At 37.7% G+C, this 22,042-nt stretch overlaps 1 protein-coding gene across 5 annotated transcripts in view; it reads left to right on the forward strand.

The window, feature by feature from the left end:
• COL14A1 (collagen type XIV alpha 1 chain) overlaps window positions 1-22,042 on the forward strand; it is a 245,676-nt gene that overhangs the window by 180,391 nt on the left and 43,243 nt on the right. For all 5 annotated transcript variants that reach the window (XM_057303085.2, XM_063606883.1, XM_034966539.4 and 2 more), the window contains 4 exons: window positions 6,676-6,729; window positions 10,598-10,693; window positions 12,199-12,252; window positions 12,614-12,667. In XM_057303085.2, coding sequence (XP_057159068.2) covers window positions 6,676-6,729; window positions 10,598-10,693; window positions 12,199-12,252; window positions 12,614-12,667 — 258 coding nt within the window. The remainder of the gene's footprint in view (window positions 1-6,675; window positions 6,730-10,597; window positions 10,694-12,198; window positions 12,253-12,613; window positions 12,668-22,042) is intronic.

Genomic DNA, 22,042 nt, shown 5'->3' on the forward strand with positions numbered 1-22,042 from the left:
GCTCTTATTATTTTAAGGTATGTTCCTTTAATACCTATTTTATTGAGAGTTTTTAACATGAAGGATGTTGAATTTTATCAAAAGCCTTCTTTGCATCTATTGAGATAATTACTTGGTTTTTGTCTTTGGTTCTGTTTGTGATGAATCACATTTATTGATTTGCATATGTTGAGCCAACCTAGCATCCCAGGGATGAAGCCTACTTGACTGTGGTGGATTAGCTTTTTGATGTGCTGCTGGATTCAGTTTGCAAGTATTTTGTTGAAGAATTTTGAATTGATGTTCATCAAGGATATTAGCTGGAACTTTTCTGCTGTTGTGTCTCCTCCAGGTTTTGCTATCAGGATGATGCTGACCTCACAGAATGAGTTGAGGAGGAGTTATTCCTCCTCAACTTTTTGGAATAGTTTCAAAAGGAATGTTACCAGCTCTTCTTTGTACATCTTGTAGAATTTGACTGTGAATCCATCTGGCCCTGGGCTTTTTTTTTTTGGTTGCTAGACTATTTATTATGGATTCAATTTTAGACCTTGTTATTGGTCTGTTCAGGGAATCAATTTCTTTCTGGTTTAGTCTTGGGAGGGTGTATGTGTCCAGGAATTTATCCATCTCTTCTAGGTTTTCTAGTATGTGTGCATAGAGGTATTTGTAGTAGTTTCTAATGGTTACTTTTATTTCTGTGGGGTCAGTGTAACATCCCCTTTGTCATTTGTAATTGTATTTATTTGGATCTTCTTTCTTTTCTGCTTTATTAGTCTAGCTGGTGGCTTATCTATCTTATTAATTTTTTCAAAAAACTAACTAACTACTGGATTTTTTGTCTTTTGAATATTTTTTCATGTCTTGATTTCCTTCAGTTCAGCCCTGATCTTGGTTATTTCTTGTCTTCTGCTAGTTTTGGGGTTGGTTTGCTCTTGCTTCTCTCATTCTCTCAGTTGTGATAGTAGGTTGTTAATTTGAGATCCTTCTAACTTTTTGATGTGCGTGTTTAGTGCTATGAATTTCTCTCTTAACACTGCCTTAGCTGTATCCCAGAGATTCTGATATGTTGTACCTTTGTTCTCATTAGTTTCAAAGAACATCTTGACCCTGCTTAATTTTAATTTTTTATATATCCTGAGATTATGTTAAAATGTTCAAAATATTAGAACTGTTGTCTTCCTATTGGCTTGTTATGTGAATCATTGTGAATGAAACCATTTAACTTCAGTAATGCTTTTTACTTCGTCTGATTTGTCTAATATTAATATAGTTTCAATATTGTGTTTTGGATTCTTTGTCTAATTTTTTAATTTTCTAATTTGTCTAACTTGCATGTTCTCATTCCAGCCAGTTGGAAAGGGAGAAAATGGTTGAGGACAGCATTTGGTTTTCATTTAAGAACAACACCCAGGGTATATGCAGCACCCTTTCTCTCATATTCCATTAGCCAGTACTTAGTCATACCTACTTACATAGGATTCCAAGAAATCAAGTCCCTAGTTGGATGGTTATAGGTTTAGTTAAAACTCAGGGGATTGTATTATTACAAAGAAGCAGTGGAAATGAATATGAGGACAATTAGCAATCTCTGTACAACTGTGAAAACTTTTTTTTTTTTTTTTGAGACAGAGTTTTGCTCTTGTTGCCTGGGCTGGAGTGCAATGGCGCAATCTCGGCTCACCACAACCTCTGTCTCCCAGGTTCAAGCGATTCTCCTGCCTCAGCCTCCCGAGTAGCTGGGACTACGGGCATGCGCCACCATGCCAGGCTAATTTTTTGCATTTTTAGTAGAGATGGGGTTTCTCCATGTTTGTCAAGCTGGTCTCAAACTCCTAACCTAAGGTGATCTGCCCGCCTCGGCCTCCCAAAGTGCTGGGATTACAGGCGTGAGCCACCGCACCTGGCCAAAAACTCTTTTAAAAACATTTCAGATGTCAGAAATAAAAATATTTCAGATGAACAAAAACTAATAATTTACCACCAATATTCTCTCATTAAGGAATATGCCTAGGACATAATTTAAAATAAAGAAAAATGATACCAGAAGAAATTATGACCAAAGAAATAGCAAATATATGGGCAAATCTTAACAAATATTAATTTGTAACATATATTTTCTTCACTTTTTATTTGTGACATTTCAGTGTCTTTATATTTATATTTTAGATATTTCTCTTTAAATAGCAAGCATATGCCAAGATTTTGCTTTTAATCCAGTTTTACAATCTTTCTTTCATAGTCTAGTCCATTCTGTTGGTTGTAATAACTGACCTATTCTGATTTAGATCCACAACTTTAATTTTACTTTCTTGGTTTTTCTTAATTTCTTAATTTTTGCTTTTTTATTTGTTTTACATATATATTTTTTGCTTGAGATTGTATTTATTTTTGTCTTTAATTTTTGCTTTTTTTGTATTCCTTTTTTCTCCTCCACTAGTTTGGAAAGTATACTCTGTAGCTTTTCTATTAATAGTTAACCCAGAAGTTTTTACCAGATATACTTAGTTTAACAATGTTTAAAATAATCACTACTTCTATCCTTCTTTGCCAGTATGATGAGTTGGAATTCTTTCAACTTAGATCATCTTCTTAATAATTTATGTGCTCTTACTACCCAGTATTTTAATACTGTTTTTAACATCACAAATTAGATGTCTTGATTATTATTATTGCTTGTGTGAGCTCTAAAACATAAACTTTCCAGCAAGCCTCAGCCATCTTTCCCATCCTTCCTGAAGGCAGTTTCAGTTCACATGTATACTATAGTTTTTTATTGTTTCTTTCTTCTTGGTACTTAAGAATAGAGTTCTTAATTACAGTAGTGTTTTAGCCAGCATTAATACATGTTTATAGCAGGAGGGTTTTCAAGTTTTTTCATCTGTAATATACTGGAACAAGTGATAAAATATTTATTTGTGACCTAAACAGCAAACTTTCTAATGGGGAGAAGCAGCAGAGATGTGAAAGGGAAGGGTTGAGCTTTGAATTGGAGGGGGAAGAAAGATGTAAAATGAGAAAAAAGCAATTGAAAATTTATATTTCAAAAATTTCAAATAAGGACATTTTGTATTCTAAATAAAGCATAATAAACTAAGAAATAGTATCCTGAGCAATATGTAATAAATTCTGTTTGATGATTGAACATACTTTAATTGTTTTCTCATTCATGAATTTACACAGTAGTATGATGTATCAATAAAACTAAAGGATCTGTAGGAAGGCCTGGATAGAAGAATCATATTCTCTTTGTGAAGTCTAACCCTCTCTTATTGAAAAAATGAGTGTTTTCATCTGCAGGTATTTGCTGAATTCTTGTCATATGCCCAGTGACAAGGGTTAAGGATGAGGTGGAAAGTAAGTTAGAAGTATAAAGTGGTCCCTTGCTTTTAGACATGGTGCCTCTGACATGAATATCTGTGAGATAAACAGTCTTGATTATTATTATTTGAATAAAATCTTCAGTTGAAGATATATTTGAATATATATTTGAATAAAATCTTCAGTTGAAGATATATTTGAATATATATTTGAATAAAATCTTCAGTTGAAAACAAATCATTTAAGATGCGAAAACAAATCATTTAAGATGCAAAAACAAAATTAAAAAGTTGTGACAGACTGGGTATATTAACTGGGATAGACTAGGCTTCGAGAAACAGAAAATTTAGCTAACACAGTAGTGTAAACTATGAGGACAATAGGACATTTATTGTTTGCTCAATAAAAGATTTAGAGGGAGATGGTCTGAAGAAGGCAAATGAGGCTGCTAGACAACTTCATCAAGGACTTGTGCTTGCTCTAGCTTCCCATGTTGCTTCTTGATCAAATTGGCCAAAACTGCTTAACACAATGATTCCTGGTTGCAAAGAAAAGCTGAGAAAACAAGTATCTGTCTTTTTTGGCCTTTATCTAGGGATGAAAGGGAGAAGGGGGTCAGAAAAGGCTCTTAGGTAGCCAGCCATAGTTTCTGACACACTGGGGGAAAAACTATAATGAAGCATATATGGAAATCTGATATATGGCACTTGATATTGGCATTGCAGATCAAGTAGAGAAATGATTGATATTCAATAATGGTGCTGGGACATTTGGTCTTCCATGTAGAAAATATCTACAAATAAAAATATATATAACATCTAAGTTTGTGTAAGTACACTCCATGATGTTCACACAACGACAAAATTGCCTAACAACACATTTCTCAGAACGCATTTCCATCACCAAGCAATTTATGACTTCATATGAAGAATTTCTACTCATTAAAGAGAAAAAGACATGTAACCCAATGGAAAACTGAGTAAAGTATATAAATAGACAGTCACAGTGAGAATAAATGCAAATAGATAAACTTATGAAAAGATACATAATCATAATAGTTTTCAGGGAAATGAAAATTAGAACAAGAATAAGGTGTATTTTCAGCAATCAGGTTGATAAAAATGTAAAGTTTGATAATATTCAGGGTTGATTAAGATTTAAGGAAACAGGGACCCTCTTAAACTATTGGCAGATCAATAAACTGGCACAGTTAGTTTAGAGTACAATTTGATAATATATCTGCAAATTTATCAACTTTCACTTAACCATTCTACTCTTGGTATCTTCTTCTGAGAAATACTAACAGTTTCACTTAAGGGATATGTAAGGATGTTAATTGAAGCATTTAAAAATTTTTTTTTAATTTTTAATTTTTTGAGACGGAGTCTCACTCTGTCGCTTAGGCTGGGGGTGCAGTGGCATGATCTCAGCTCACTGCAACCTCTGCCTCCTGGGTTTAAGCGATTCTCCTGCCTCAACCTCCCAAATAGCTGGGATTGCAGGCCTGTGCCACCACACTCAGCTAACTTTTGTATTTTTAGTAGAGATGGGGTTTCACCATGTTGGCCGGGCTGGTCTCAAACTCCTAACTTCAAGTGATCCACCCGCCTTGGCCTCCCAAAGTGCTGGGATTACAGGCGTGAGCCAGTGCGCCCAGCCTGAAGCATTGTTTAAATGGCTGAAAATTGTGGGAATAAAACTACTTAAATTTCCGGTAATAAAAGAATGGCTAAACAAACTCTTACATATCCAAGGTTCAGACAACTATGCAACAGTTAAGAATGAATTAGATCTATGTGTGCTATAATAAAAAATCACTAAAACGTATTAAGTTGAAGTCATAACTATGTAAAAAGTGTGACATCACATATTTAAAACATACACAGCAAATAATACAGTAATACCATAGGCAGTATTTTGTATAGATACAGATGCACATAAATAAAATTACGTTTTATAATTGCATTTTTAAAATCTAGAAGATGAGCAACTAATTGATAAAAAGGAAGAGTGCATGTAAATGGTTTTTTAAAAAGCTGAGGAAATTTTAAAGATCACCTGACCCAGTGTTTTCTTAAGTGATACAGCGTTCTGCTAATAGTGTACAGAATCCCTTTTAGTAATCCTGGACATGGCATGAAATAAACTGGAATCACACAGGGAGAAAGTTATTCCATTTTCAATGATTTTTCAATCCTTCTGCTCAGGTAAAATATAAATTCTGTCTAGTGCCCACATGGTCCTCCTAACACTCATCTCCCTTTTTATCAAAGAGCGAACTCTTGGCTCACAGACTTCAATAGAAACAGAATCTAGCTAAATTTTTTTTGTTTTGAGAGGGAGTCTCACTTTGCCGCCCAGGCTGGAGTGCAGTGATCTCAGCTCACTGCAAGCTCCGCCTCCCAGGTTCACGCCATTCTCCTGCCTCAGCCTCCTGAGTAGCTGGGACTACAGGCACCCGCCACCACGCCCGGCTAATTTTTTTGTATTTTCAGTAGAGTCGGTGTTTCACCGTGTTAGCCAGGATGGTCTCGATCTCCTGACCTCGTGATCCGCCCGCCTTGGCCTCCCAAAGTGCTGGGATTACAGGCATGAGCCACTGTGCCTGGCCAATCTAGCTGAATTTAATAGCATTATTTATAGTGTATTGATTTCTAAGATTACCTTATAGTTTTAGCAAGTGATACTTTTTTTCATTTACTGTAATGCTGTATTTGCTTTTAAAATAAGTGAAATAGTCAATTAAGATATTCAGTAAATACACACATGTGTTTAGACACATATGAACATATATACAGGGAATATATACACATATTATGTTTGTAGATATATATCTATATAAAGAAAACTGCTATTAAATAATAGTCTAGATAATATGGCAAAAGTTTTGAGGGGAAATATGAATGACAACTTTCAGAAAGATGAAACTAATTGTCCTTTTGCTGTGTAAATAAAGAAAATCAGGTTGTTGCTACTTTCATGTGCTTTCTACAATTTAATTGGATCATCTCAAAGTTATGTTTTATATGTTATATATGTATGTTTTATAACATATATAATTTTGATTAACATTGTATTCTTTGGATCATTCATAATGGTAGTCTTCTATAACCACTAAGTAAATAAAATCTTACAATTTTTCAATATTTAAAAAGAATTTGGCAAAGAAAGTTTTCCAAAACCATGAAATCGTCTGCAGCGCTGGGGCTGGGTGGTAAATTTCCAGTTAAGGATCATGATGAATGTATACTATTACACAGTGTGTTGGCCTTTACATAAAATAATAATGAGTTAATTCATACTATTAAGGAAAATGAATGAAATACACTGTTTTGAGATTTGTCTTTGAGCTAATACTTAACATCTGTTTGCCAGGGTGGTCCAGGACTCCGAGGACCAAAGGGCCAGCAAGGTGAACCGGGTCCAAAGGTAATGCGCATGTTTTCTGTCTCTCTCTGTCTCATCTCTCTCTCTCTCTCATAAATAGCCATCATTTTGGAGCTAAATGTGACTTATTTCACCCTTGCAATCTAAAGTTCCTTATAGTTTTATGAAAGTTGTGCCTAACCCTTCTTCCTTATTTTAAAAGACTATGCTTTTAATCAAAAAGAATATTTAATAACTCAATGAAAAGAAAGGCTTCTGGGTCAGAAATAAGAATGTCAATGTTCTGAGTGGTTTAGTCTCCAAGGTAGTTCTCTCAGAATTTGTACATTCTTCTCTTCCTCTACCTACAACAAAAACGTATCTTTAGAGGAATCATGCAGAACCACAATTTGGCATTAGTCCTTTCCAGGTAATTTCTCAGGTTTTGGATTCCTCCTCCTCCACTGCACTGTATATAATCAAACACACAACTCTGTTTTTCATTCTTACTGCCCAGGGTCATCAAATATGGTGGTTCAGGTTGTACATTGTACAAAGGCACCTGCCAAGAGACCAAGCCATGCCAAGCCATGTCCAGGAACACGTTTTTCTACTTTACACAAAGGCATCCTGAGGACTGGCAGAAGCCCAGTCACTAATGGAGTTCAGGCCTCACCATCTTCTATCCAGCTCTTGGCAAATCTTCTAACTGGTCTTCTCTCCCAAGTGGCTTAACATTTCCATTGATTCTTCACATCTGCCCCCAGATTAATTTCCTTAAAGTCTATGCTGGATCATATCATACTCTTCAAAAACCTGCAGTCACATGCTGTTGCCTTCAGAATACCGTTCACCCTTTTTGCTGAGGCATTTAAGGCCCTTTATAACTTGACTCCCATCTCATTTTCACCATGTTGCTCCACATGTTCTCCTCTCCATCCATCTTGCTTGACTTACTGCTCAGTATGGTTTCTTATTAAATTTACATAGCATTTATTCATGGAGAGGAGAACATTGCAAGGTTTTTTACCATAAAATTGGAAACAGATGAAGCAAGGTAGAAGAAAATATTGGGATAAAAAAGAAGTAAATGAAAGAAGGCTAAAGACAATTAATCAGGTACTACCCAATGCAAAATTCAGACCATAAGATGTCTCCTTTTTTGTTTGTTTTGTTTGGTGGGACAGACTTGAGGTATCTTACTTGGTTCCATCTTTTATGGTGCTGTAAGAAGGGCAGTAGTTGGAGGCCTCTTCTCAAGCAAGGGTGCACTGGATCTTCCTCAGTTTCACCCAAAGGCAATGCCCCTCTGCTTCTATAGATTCTAGTTCCCTCCTCCCAATGCCTCTGTCAGCATGACCCCAGCGTTTTCTAACATGATCACTGGATGATCGTTCTAATCATGAAGATAAATGAGTTCGTAGATGTTTGGTGATCCCAAGACCTACCCATTTCCTCCAATTACCATTCCCATAGGTTGCTACTGATATGGTTATTTCTGTATGATGATTTTGATGAATCACAGATCCAAGTGAGTAGTGGTTTTTGGAAAAAGTCTTATTGGACAAAGGACGTTGACATGTCCACCAACGTGGACAGTGCAGGAATAGATACCTTGCATACGGAAGGCCCCAGTATGTATTATTTTTTATTTTGTTGCAGCAAATACAGAATAAGAATTTGGAAGGACAAAGCAAACCTCTTGTTGGTCTCTCCTAGTCATTTTTGCCTCATATTTTACAGGATAAAATGGGACCCCCTAGTTTTTGCCCTTCTACTCTATTTGCAATTTCTCGATAACATATTATTAAACTCAGCCAGGCGCGGTGGCTCATGCCTGTAATCTCAGCACTTTGGGAGGCCGAGGCAAGTGGATCACCTTGAGGTCAGGAGTTCGAGACCAGCCTGGCCAACATGGTGAAACCCTGTCTCTACTAAAAATACAAAATTAGCTGGGTGTGGTGGTGGGCACCTGTAGTCCCAGCTACTCGGGAGGCTGACACAGGAGAATCACTTGAACCTGGGAGGCAGAGGCTGCCGTGAGCAGAGATCACACCACTGCACTCCAGCCTGGGCAAGACAGGGCAAGACTCCATCTCAAATAAATAAATAATATATTATTAAACTATTATATATTAAAATGATTTATTATTAAACCATTATAAATACTAAGTAATATATAAAAATTGCCTCCTTGCTGCCTCCATCATATTTTTAAAAATCCAGCTCCCTCCCTCTCCCTTCCTCTTATGCCATGCTCCTTGTAAGAATAGTTATCATTCAGTGCTTCCACACGCTCACCTCCCAGAGAATTCTCAACCCACATATGCTTCCTCTTCCTCTGGGAGTCCTATGAAAATTCTCTCATAAAAGTTCCTAATTACTTGCTTGTTACCAGTTCCATAGATTAGAGTTTAATTTTTTAACACAATCAAACACTTCTTTGTTTGAAAATTTCTCCTCCTTTGGCCGTTTCTATAGCACAATACCACTCCATCTTCAGCCTCTTCCTAATTCTCGGGCTTTTTCATTTCAGATTCTTCCCCAGGTTTCTCTTCCTTTCCCTTCTACCTGACTATTGTCTCATTTTTATCCACATTCTATTTCACTCACTCAATACATTCTCCTTAATAACCTCACCCATAAATATATTTTCAACTACTCCAAAATCCATCCCAGCATAGACCTTGCCTAACTCCTTGGCCTGCTGGACATTTCCATGTGGTTTATCCCAAGCACCTAAATCTTAACAAGTCTTAGTCTGCACTCATTATCTACCCACACTTTACCCCACAATGCCTTTTTTTCTGTATTCTTTGTCCCATGTAACGGGTTCACCAGTCTCAGAGCTAAGATGATACACAGATGTTGGAGGTCCTAATTTAATAAAAGAATAGCTTTAGTTGAAGTCACAGAATGAGACAGAAGAGACTGAGGATAGGTAGGTTTTTGGGTCTAATGTTTCTTACGTGGTTTAGTTTTAGTTAAACCGCAACAAGATCCAAGCTAAAGAAGTAAGGGTTACAGAAATAAAGGTAAAAGGGATGTCTGATCCTGAAAAGAAAGGAAGTAAAATAGGCTGGGAGTGGTGGCTTACGCCTGTAGTTCCAGTACTTTGGGAGGCCAAATTGGGCAGATCACCTGAGGTCAGGAGTTCAAGATCAGCCTGGCCAACATGGTGAAACCCCATCTCTACTAAAAATACAAAAATTAGCCAGGCGTGGTGGTGCATGCCTGTAATCCTAGCTACTCGGGAGGCTGAGGCAGGAGAATCGCTTGAACCTGGGAGCGGGAGGTTGCAGTGAGCTGAGATCATGCCACTGCACTCCAGCCTGGGCAACAGAATGAGACTCTGTCTCAAAAACAAAAAATGAAAAAAGGAAGTAAAATAATACTAAGCCGAGGGAAGGTCATTCAGTGGACATTGAAGGAGGTGTAGTGTGGTGGCAGCGTCAAAGTGAGGAAGAAAGCGGAGGCTAGGTGCAAAGTTCTCAATAAATGCAGAGGAGTCCCCCCGAGGTAGGTGGTTGACAGTAGTGAAGACAGAGAGAATGTAGTTCATCTGGACGGTGTGAACCTTCCCAGACTAGGAGGGTGGTCTCGAAGCACTTATACTTATAAATTCGTTATGGAGTGTGGGGGGTCTCATTACTTACATAATTGGCATAGAACTCTTATTTACAGAAGCAAAAGTAGTAATGATAAAAATAAAGTTACAGCAATCCCTGTGTGTTTACTCTTATGGTTTACTGATGACATTTTGCCTGGAAGGTAAATCATTTGAGGCTTGATGTCTTGCTATCCTGAGTATTTCCTATCTTAGGAAAAACTGTATAAGAAAACAAATTATAATTGTCCTAAGCAGAAATATTTTCTAGATGTCAGAGAGTCTAACTTACTTTTAGGATGATACTTCTCTGTTGCCTTCCAGGGACCAGATGGCCCTCGGGGTGAAATTGGTCTGCCAGGACCTCAGGGTCCACCTGGACCCCAAGGACCAAGTGGTCTGTCCATTCAAGGAATGCCTGTGAGTTGTGTTCAAACATTCAGATGGGTTTTATTGTTATCTCTTTTCCATGAGGTTACAAAGAATGAACTTTTGTCTTCTGTGTCTTAATAATGAACCTCAGTCCCTTTGAAAGCAATGATGGAGTGTCATTTCACTAGTTGTGCCCTTAGCCATTTTTTTGTCCAATGATGAAGGTCTTTTAACAAATAAGTACATGCATACTTATTGGAGGTAGGTCCATCCACAAGCATTGTGTCTATAGAGGAAGAACAAAGCTTAGCATGTATAGCCCTTTTTCTCGTTTAACTAAATTCTTAACGGATGTGATAACATTCAGAAAGTAACAAATGTTATACAAATTTAAGTTTTTTCATTATGTGTAGTAACTGCTGATATAAATTAATAAAAGCCATTTATTCACGATCCTTATCTCAAATGGCATCAAAGTGCAGTTTATGGAGAGTGAGAGTTTAGATTTTTAGATGATGTATTTTATATAGCTGCATTTCTTTGAAAAGTCATTTTGTACCATTGAAAAAAAAGTTTAATTCCATTCACTGATCTTCATTAATCTTACTGTAGGGGTCTAGATTTAAGAATGAAAACAATCTCTTTAATTCATATTTGAAGCAACCAGATCCTTTTAAGCACAATTTTTGGCAATCTTTCTGCACATATGATTGTGTCTGCCTAGCTGAGAAGTTTCTCCTACAGTGTTATTTTTACATTTTAGAAAGCATTAACATGCCAATTTGTGTAATTACTACTAATAATAAACATTGGTTGAGGTCTTACTACATGCCAGATTCTGTGTTTGCTTTTCCCTTCTTATATTCCATTTAAGTATGTTTCTAGCCAAAACAAAACAAAACAAATCTACATAGATATGAGATTGTAAAATCCAAGCCGTAAATAATACTGAAATGTTCAAGCCGCCCTGCATGTATTTACAATATTGGCCTTGCCATATTAGACTGTATATTCTATGTTAAAACTATCCTGGTATATGAATGTTCAGCTCCATAGGAATGTTTACATAAATGGCATAACATATGTGGAAAGTGAAATATATTCTGTTGGCCAGGCGCAATGGCTCATGCCTGTAATCCTAAAACTTTGGGAGTCTGAAGCAGGCAGATCACCTGAAGTCAGGAGCTTGAGACTAGCCTGGCCAACATGATGAAACCCCGTCTCTACTAAAAGTACAAAAATTAGCTGGGTGTGGTGGCAGGCATCTGTAATCTCAGCTACTCAGGAGGCTGAGGCAGGAGAATAGCTTGGACCCAGGAGGCAGAGGTTGCAGTGAGCCAAGATCGTGTCACTGCACTCCAGCCTGGGCAGCAAGAGCAAGACTCCATCTCAAAAAAAAAAAAAAAAAAAAAAAAAGTATATATATATATTCTGTTTAGATGTTAGTGCAAACGCAATTTACTGTGGAAACTATTTAAATAATGAGAGAAGGAAAAGAAAACGCTAAGAATTTACTTATGTGAACTTAACTCTGTATACTTTTGGATATTCAGGGAATGCCAGGAGAAAAAGGAGAGAAAGGAGATACTGGCCTTCCAGGTCCACAGGTATTATTTTTGTTTTTTAAGTCTATTGCTCTCAGTCTACAACTTTGCCAAGGGGGAAAAAAAAGCTGTAGCTTCTGAAGTCAGTTGTGATCTTGGTAAGTGTTTTCCATATTAAAGACTGTTTGCCTGTATTCACTTACCCTAAGCCCCTTTTGAGAGTCACACTGATGTTCCCCAGGTGAGCTCTGACAGGGAACATTCTTTGCCCATGAATAACTTCTAAGTCTGAATTCTAGGTTACAAAGGGTTCACCATTATGCTCTTAGGTTTGTTTGGAGGCCTTCATCTATTTCAGGGAAGCTGCGTGAGCGGATGACTCATTCCTGTGAACCTGACTCTTTTTTGTCCCTGTTCTACACAGGGTATCCCAGGAGGCGTTGGTTCACCAGGACGTGATGGCTCACCAGGCCAGAGGGTAAGGTCTTGCCCAAGGTTGGTTTTTAGCAAAGTAGTGACCTTTTCACCAGGTCACTCTTATTGCTGACAGGCTTCTATGTAAGGGAGTCAAGCCAGTTTTTGCTTTTTGTTTTCTCCTGTTTATGTATATTCCACCTATCCTGCATCTATTTCCCTTCACTGACATCTTCTATGTTCATTACTTCGTCAAACCCTAGGAACTTTCATCAAACCTTCCCAAATTAGCACATCCCTTTCCGAGTGCTCCCATAACCTGAATACAGTTTATTGTGTACATTGGTTTAGTAGATTTCTCCAGTTCTTTCAAATCCTTGAGGCATAAATGTAAGGGAAATAAAGAACCATATGAACTAAAATTTAAATAGAATGACTTTCTGTAGTATGGCTTACATGGCAATCTCCATTTATTTAATATCGTTCAATTATTGGTTCTTTTCATCTGTTCAAGTGGACAGTAGTACAATAAAGTATAAAGATATTCAGGAAAGGGATACGCTAACATCTGGTATTTGTTTAGTCGATAAGGTTTTACTTAACCAAGTTTGAGGTTCTTGTTCTCAAAGAGTTTATAGTTTATTGGGAAGAAATATAACTAAATAAGAAACTTTTATTACATGCTATCATGGGAGCAGAGCCCTGTGAGAACACAAAGAATGAATAACCAAGCTAGACTTGGAGGCTGGAAGAAGACTTCTCAGAGGAAGTACCATCTAGGCCGAGTCTTGATTGAAAGATAGAAGTCAGCCAGGTGAACAAGGAAAGGAAAGCTATTGCAAGCAGAGGAAAGGGCATATACAAAGAGGTAGAGGCAAGGGAAGGTGGAGCATTTCCAATATTGTACATCGTTTAGTATGGCAGAAGATTAGAGTAATTGTATGTGTGTGTTGAATGCATGTGCACACTTACTTAGGTGTGGGGAGATTGTTAAGAGAAGAAGTTAGAGAGGTAAGCACAAATTCATTTAAATAATCTATTTTTTCCAACTAAGGATTTTGAACTTTAACATGAAGGCAATAGGTAGTCATTAAATTTTCAGCAAGGGACACAGAGGCTGGTCTTCCTTAAACTGTCACCGATTTAGACATGTGAGCAGCTCCACAGTTTCTCTCAAGACTGGATTATATAGAGTGGCGACCACTTAGATTCAATCCAATGAAGGACAGCACATCTGGTGTTCACTGGTGTTTTGGGTCGAACTTACTAGGTTAGCAAACAATTGACTTGAGCACTCACTTCTCTACTCAAACAAGGCTTGCTTTTAGCTCAGGGTAGCTATACTGTTCAAGAATAATGAAATTGTTCTTGTTTTTTCTATAGAATGTAGATGCGCAACCCTTCTACATCCCCCCCCCCCTTTTTTTAACACCAAACTTTTGTTTGCCTAAAATCTCAGTGTAGTCTCTGTTCATCAAATGGAATTACTCAGTCCGTGAAATATGTTTAGGTGAATGTATCTAAAGAAGGCATTCTGTAACAGTTAAATTTATGTAGCATTCTTGTACATGTGGAAGCAGCATCTAGAAATATTTATATATTTTGGCAAAGGGCGTAGGCTAAGATCCTGTGTGGTTACACACCTGGATTCCTTCGTGATTCCTGAAGTTCTGAAAATGGCAATTCTAAAGATTTAGTTCGGTGAGTTTATTTGATTTATCTGTGCATGAAGTCCAATCTTGGCAAAGAACTCACAAATCAAACATGTTGGATTAGTGTTTGAATCATTTGGTTTTGGAATTCTTTCTTTTAACACCAATATACCAACACAGACTTTTTATAAATATTTTGCTATCCCTCCAAATGTGTGTTCCTCTATAGGATTAAAAGGCTTAGAGCTGTAATAAAGTGATAAGATATGTGTAATTAGATTTTATTTTCCTTTCTCTTCCAATCTGGAAGTGAAACTTTTAGAGTATGTCTGATTCTTAATTTCAAAACATATTAGATGGAAGTGGGCTTGCTTTTCCAAACTAGATTTCTGAGGATACTCATTCTTTATAGGGCCATGTTTAAAGAAAAGATTGTATGATTCCTGTGATGATTCTTCTAGAAGAGATATTTGAGCGCAATATCATTTCAATGTGCAACACAAGCAGATGCCATTCACACAGAACAAAACATAATGGTGCCCCTGAAATTGTGTAACATGGCTGCCTTGCTTGAGGGAAGGACCACATATTTTTAATCAATCAGCCATGTCTTCATTGAGCAGATATAATATGCCATGTACTATGCTCAGCCTGGAAAGAGTTGTTCATTACTGCCTACAGAGAAGAATCCAGAAGAAGAGAGAACTTCAATGGCAGAGAGAGACAGTTTGTGGACTGTTTGCCTAGAGGAGATGGAAGGAAGGGATAAGAACATGGCTGTTCCCTGGGGCCAGAAAGACAAAAGGGTCTTCTCAGAGACAGTAGAGAAGGAAAGAAGAAATGAAGGATGGATTAAAAACAGCTATTTAGGTGGCTCTGATCTGTACAGTCAACTGATCTGAGGGCTTAAGGATAGTAAAGTTCTAACACAGTTAGATATTAATAATTACTGGGCAGGATTGTAAGGTAGGAGGCCCAGGACAATTTTCATGGTGGGAGACAGACCTTGGACACGAAGCACCCCAGAAGACATGCTGCATTGGAGGGCCAGCTCTCCCTGGTTTGGCAGTGGGAGAGGAGGTGCTGTTTATAGAGTAAGCACAAACACCTTGCAATTATTCCTGCTCCACCTCAGGCCATCCTAAAAGGCAAAGCTGCATTTGGGGGAAAAAAATAATTACAACAACAATAACAACCGTGGCATAGAAAGAGAGCAAACGCAGGATGATGAGACTTACTGCTGAAATGACTGAGAAGACACTTCCAGAAAACTCCCCAGTCAGGCTCACTGTCCAAAAAATCAGGAAGCCAAAGCTTTTTATTTTCCTCCAGTCTGAGCACTGAAGTCACTTAACGTTACTGTGCCTTTATTTCCCCTGTCCTGTGTGAGTAAAGCCTACTCTAGGGAAAGGAGGAGGAAGCTGCAACAGACATTTTCAATGATGTTTAATCGGTGCTTTTAGCTCCTTGGACAGTGTAAGGAGTACATGAGTGTGGTGTGCAGTAGGAGTGGTGGGCTATTCCTTACTGCTCATTTTTCTTCCTTTTATATCTTTGTTTCTTTACTTATTTTAATTTTAATTTTTAGAGATAAGGTCTCCCTCTGTGGCCCAGGCTGGAGTACAGTGGTGCAATCACGACTCACTGCAGCCTCAAACTCCTGGGCTCAAGTGATCCTCCCACCTCAGCCTACCAAGTAGCTGGGACTGCGGGTTTGCACCATCATGTCTGGCTAATTTTTTTATTTTATTTATTTATTTATTTTTGGTAGATATGGGGGTCTTGCTGTGTTGCCCAGGGTGGTCTCAAACACCTGGCTTCAAGCGATTCTCCTGCCTCAGCCTCCCAAGGTGCTGGGATTACAAGCACGAGCCACGACACCTGGCCAAATCTTTGTCTTCTCTTACTGACAGCCACAAACTTAAAGCGCAAACCAGGTGCCATCACCTTGACTGAAAGCTTAGGGAAAGGTTAGCACCCCTTTCCTGAAGCTGAAGCCAATAGTACCCCTGAATTTAGCCTAGAAGGAGAGAGATCTTAACAAATAATAAAAAGGAGAACATGAAACATCTTTTCTTCTAATGTTTCTAGCTTATTCTGGCTTTTCCCAAGGGGAATCTTTGACTCTTAGAGGTAGCTCTTATTCAACTCTGGGCCTGAGGCCATAAGCAAGTCTGGTAAAAACTGAACTTCATTGAACAAGTTGCAGCCTCTTGCTAGGCAGCCAGTAGAGTACAGGACCACACTTTAAAAAGCAATAGTGCAAGTTCATATTTCACAGCCAAATACATTGAGGCATTCAGTTTTCATTCCAGGTCATTCCAACAGAAAGCATTTTCGTCTCATTTTTCATTTGCACTGTAAATCTTGTCACTGCTGTCATCTCCTTCCTCTTCTTTTCTTGGTATCTGTGACTTCAGGACCTATCCTGTGATCTTTGAGGTCCTCTAATATATGGTGGCTTTCTCAGTCCCCACCCTAGACACCAGGGTGGTCCTCAGGAAAACTAGGAAGAACAGGCAAGACATGGATTACTTCATGTTTCCAAGCCCTCACTTTCCTCAGCGGTAAAGTGGAAAAAATAATATTTGACTGCAGAGAATTGTCATGGAGATTAATTCATATAAAGCATTTCTCTATAAAAATGTGATTTTAGCTAATATTAGTATTCACTATTTTCAAGGTAAACTTAACAAGCCTGGACATTTATAATATTTTATAAGGCTTGTACTTGACACGTCGAGATGCCTTAGAAGACTGAAGAAATACAAAAATTCTTTTTTTAAAAGCAAGTTAAAATTTTTTTTTCTTGGATTTCACCTCACAAGGACACCAGAAGCATGCTTCTAGATTATGCAGGTTTTATGTCTACAAAGGACATATTTGTGATGAATATCCCATTTCATCAAAAGTGAGTTAGACTTGAAATGCACTTGAGAAATTGAACTTGGGTCAACTATCTGGATTTAATTTTTATCATAAATGTTAAGCAGTGATGAAATATTTATCTAAGGAATATTTTGTAAAATACTAAGATTCATGATAATTATTCCCTTGAGCATCTTCCTCCTTCTGAAGAGGATGTGTAAATACCATCACAAAACTAGTGGAGGGAATAATTTGATTTTCTTCTTTGTGGCTCTGGATGGGTTTTATAAAATCCCAAGAAAGCCTTTGCACAATCAGCCACAGTGATGATGGTATATGCAGTTGAGACTGAACAGATTATTTGATAAAAATAGCAGCAACCACTATCATTACTTATTGAATATGTGCAGGTGCTTTGCAATTATGATGTTCTCTAGTCCTCAGAATAACTACGAATTCTAGGCATTGTTATCCCCATTTTACAGACAAAGAATCTAAAGCTCAGAAAACTGAAGAAACAATGCCACACAGCTAGTAAGTGTTAGAGCCAGGATTTTGACCATCTGCCTGGGTCCTACACTTCACTCTTTCTTTCCACAAAATTATATTAGTAAAGATCACCACAGGATTTTGTTACTGTGAGAAAATCTTTCTCAAAAGAGATATTTAATAAGCAGGACTTCAACACGGAAGATGTTTCGCCCAGCATTTTGGGGCAATAGGAACCCAGTGTGGGTTACTTTCTTGATGAAGTAGATACTGATGCTTCACCCATAAAAATATGGTTTCTTGATCACTTTACACCTTTACCTGGAGAATGGCACACCTGGGCACATCTGAGAAGAGAACAGCTACTAAGACATATTAGTTTCCTGTTTTTACTGACTCTAGAGATACTTCTGGGCCAGGCGCGGTGGCTCACGCCTATAATCCCAGCACTTTGGGAGGCTGAGGCGGGTGGATCACAAGGTCAGGCGTTCAAGACAAGCCTGGCCAACATGGTGATACCCCGTCCCTACTAAAAATACGGAAAAAAAAAAATAGCTTGGCATGGTGGCACGAGCCTGTAATTCCAGCTACTCAGGAGGCTGAGGCAGGAGAATCACTTGAACCGAGGAGGTGGAGATTGCAGTGAGCCGAGATCGCACCACTGCACTCCAGCCTGGGCGACAGAACAAGACTTGTCTCAGAAAAACAAAAAAGATACTTCTGAAATTGTCTTTATCTGGGACACAGTCATGGTACAAATAGTAACATCTGCTTTGCACCCTGGTTCTAACATTGTCCTTCAGCGTCGGCACTTGCATTTTATATTGGTAAACCAGCAGTTTCCTAACTTAAGTCATCAGGTTGTTGTTTTGTGTTTTAATATACAGATTCCTGGACTTCAATCTCAGAGATTTGGATACAAAAGGTCTTAGGCATGACTTAGGAATGTATAGTTTTTAAAAGCTTAATGATTCTGATAACCAGCTAGGTTTTGGAATTACTAGATAGTATATTGTGTGAGACCTACTGATGTCAAAGTGATTTCTTTGATAGACTATTGCTGGCATTTTTTTTTTGTTTTAATTCACTGAAGTCATCACTGCAGGTTACTAAAAATGTACATATGTTTATATTTATATATATACACATTTAAATTATAAATGAGTATGTATATATTAAAAATAGTATATGTGGACTGCATGTTCTCACTTATAAGTGGGAACTGAACAATGAGATAACATGGACACAGGGAGGGGTAAAACACACACTGGGGCCTGTTGGGGGGTGGGGTTGGGGAAGGAGACCATTAGGAAAAATAGCTAATGCATGCTGGGATTGATACCTCGGTGACAGGTTGATAGGTGCAGCAAACCACCATGGCACACATTTACCTATGTAACAAACCTGCACATCCTGCACATGCACTCTGGAACTTAAAATAAAAATAAAATAGTATATGTGGTACATATGCAAGATATGCAGGTTTGTTACATAGGTAAACATGTGACATGAGGGTTGGTTGTACAGATTATTTCATCACCCAGGTATTAAGCTATTAAGCCTAGTATACATTAATTATTTTTCCTGATTCTCTCCCTCCTCCCATCCTTCATCCACTGATAGGCCCCAGTGTGGTTTGTTTCCTTTTATGTGTCTGTGTGTTCTCATCATTTAGCTCCCACTTGTAAGTGAGAACATGCAGAATCTGGTTTTTCTGTTCCTGCATAAGTTTGCTATGGATAATGGCCTTCAGCTCCATCCATGTCCTTGCAAAGGACATGTTCTTGTTTTTTTTTATGGCTGCATAGTATTCTATGGTGTATATGTACTACATTTTCTTTATCCAGTCTATGATTGATGGGCATTTAGGTTGATTCCATGTCTTTGCTATTGTGAATAGTGCTGCAATGAACCCACACATGCATGTGTCTTTATAATAGAACAGTTTATATTCCTTTGGGCGTATGCCCAGTAATGGGATTGTGAGGTTGAATGGTAATTCTGTCTTTAGGTCTTTGAAGAATCGCCACACTGCCTTCCACAATGGTTGAACTAGTTTACACTCCCACCAGTAGTGTAAAAGTGTTCCTTTTTCTCCACAACTTCTCCAGCATCTGTCTTTTTGTTTAGTTTAGTTTTTAACTTTTTAATAATAGGCATTCTGACTGGTGTGAGATAGCATCTCATTGTGGTTTTGATTTGCATTTCTTTAATGATCAGTGATGTTGAGCTTTTTTTTCGTATGTTTGTTGGCTGCATGTATGTCTTCTTTTGAGAAATGTCTGTTCATATCATTTGCCTACTTTTTAATGGAGTTGTTTTTTTTTTCTTGCAAGTTTGTTTAAGTCCCTTTGAGATGCTGGATATTAGGCCTTTGTCAGATGCATAGTTTGCAAAATTGTCTCCCATTCTGAAGGTTGTTTCTTTAGTCTGTTGATAGTTTCTTTTGCTGTACAAAAGCTCTTTAGTATAATTAGAGCCTATTTGTCAATTTTTGCTTTTGTTGCAATTGCTTTTGGCATCTTTGTCATGAAGTCTTTGCCCGTTCCTATGTCCTGAATGGTATTGCCTAGATTGTCTTCCAGGGTTTTTATAGTTTTGGGTTTTATATTTAAATTTTTAATCCATCTTGAGTTAATATTTGTATATGGTATAAGGAAGGGGTCCAGTTTCAATCTTCTGCATATTGCTAGCCAGTTAACCCAGAACCATTTATTGAATAGGGAGTCATTTCCCCATTGCTTGTTTTTGTCAGGTTTCTCAAAGGTCAGATAGTTATTTCTGAGTTCTCTCTTCTGCTCCATTGGTCTATGTGTCTGTTCTTGTACCAGTACCATGTTCTTTTGGTTACCGTACCTCTGTAATACAGTTTGAAGTCATGAAGTGTGATGCCTCCAGCTTTGTTCTTTTTGCTTAGGATTGCCTTGGCTGTAAGAATGAGATAATGTCCTTTTAAGCAACATGGATGGAGCTGGAGGCCATTATCCTGAGGAAACTAACACAGGAATAGAAAACCAAATACCACATATTCTCACTTATAAGTGGGAGCTAAATGTTGAGTACAAGAAGGGAACAATGGACACTGGGACCCACTTGAGGGTGGAGGGAGAGAGGAGGATGAGGATCAAAAAACTACCTATTGGGTACTATGCTTATTACCTGGGTAGCAAAATAATCTGTACAACAGACCCCTGTGACATGCAATTTACCTGTATAAGAAACCAGCTCATGTACCCTGAACCTAAAAAAAAAGTTTAAAAATAAATGAATAAGTAAATGAAATGAAAATAGTATATATACATATAATATATAAATAGATGTATATGTTTATCTGTGCATATATACATATACATTTTTAATGTGTGTGTGTGCATGTTTGTGTTACTGAAAATTTTCCCATGTAACCCAATGCAAGGATTGATCCCGGCCGGATCTGTAGCCTGGGACAGTGTTTACAGAATCTGTGGCTTCTAGTTGCTTGGCCTCTTAATCTGGTGGTTGGTCTTAATCTTTTGCTGCAAGAAGCAGCCTTTTTTCTTATGGCTGGCTGCCACACTAGTCTGTTTACAGAAGTCCAGAGCCATGCCACAGGGTTGAAATGGTGCAACGAGGGTTTCTTCAAGCATTTCTCTAACCCTGACTGAGCCTGGCCCCTTTCAAGAAATTCATCTGTTGCCAGCTGCTTACAGACCCCACTCTACCTGAGAGTGTAGCGTCAGTTGAATGACCTTAACAATTGGCCGGAATCTTAAGGTTAGTATCATGACCTACCACTGTCAGCTTCAAAGAAGATATGAATGAAGAATAGTATAATTGAGTCACTAGTTCTAAGCAGTATTTCCGCTGGCTACAGAAACAAGTATTCTCCTTTCTGACTTGATTTTCAGTTGCAACACTATTTGTGGGCAGGTCAGTTTTTTTAGAGACCATAGGCACAGCACCTAGAAACTATAAACTTTTAAAGAGCCTACCCAAAAGTGTTTAGAAACTTGAAAAAAAGCACATACATTTGTTCTATAGTATGGAAAAGAAAACTGCAAAAATGGAAGTTAAGAAATGTTTAATTAAATGTCTGTATAACAATATGGTTTGCCAATTTCAGCCATGGTTAAATTTAGTATTTATTCAAATATTAGTGATTTTGAAAGCAAATTGTGGGTCAGGTATACTTTTGCTGATAAATCATAGCCAACCATAACTTAATAAGTTGCTCATAGGCAAATGTTTTTAAAAACAAATTATAAAAATCCCTTCAAGTTTTTATAGCAAGAATTATTTTTAATGTGGACTATGGGTGCATATTAATATTTTGAGGTAGGAATATTAAAAAGGAAAAATGCCTAGAGCTATTCATGTTATTTAAAAAAATCCCTGTCTGTGGTTGACTAATTTCATGCATTTTTTAAAAAAGTCAGCCTAAGTGAATTCAC

This window comes from Pan paniscus, chromosome 7 (genome assembly GCF_029289425.2).
Source record: "Pan paniscus chromosome 7, NHGRI_mPanPan1-v2.0_pri, whole genome shotgun sequence".
NCBI classification, from domain to species: Eukaryota; Metazoa; Chordata; class Mammalia; order Primates; family Hominidae; genus Pan; species Pan paniscus.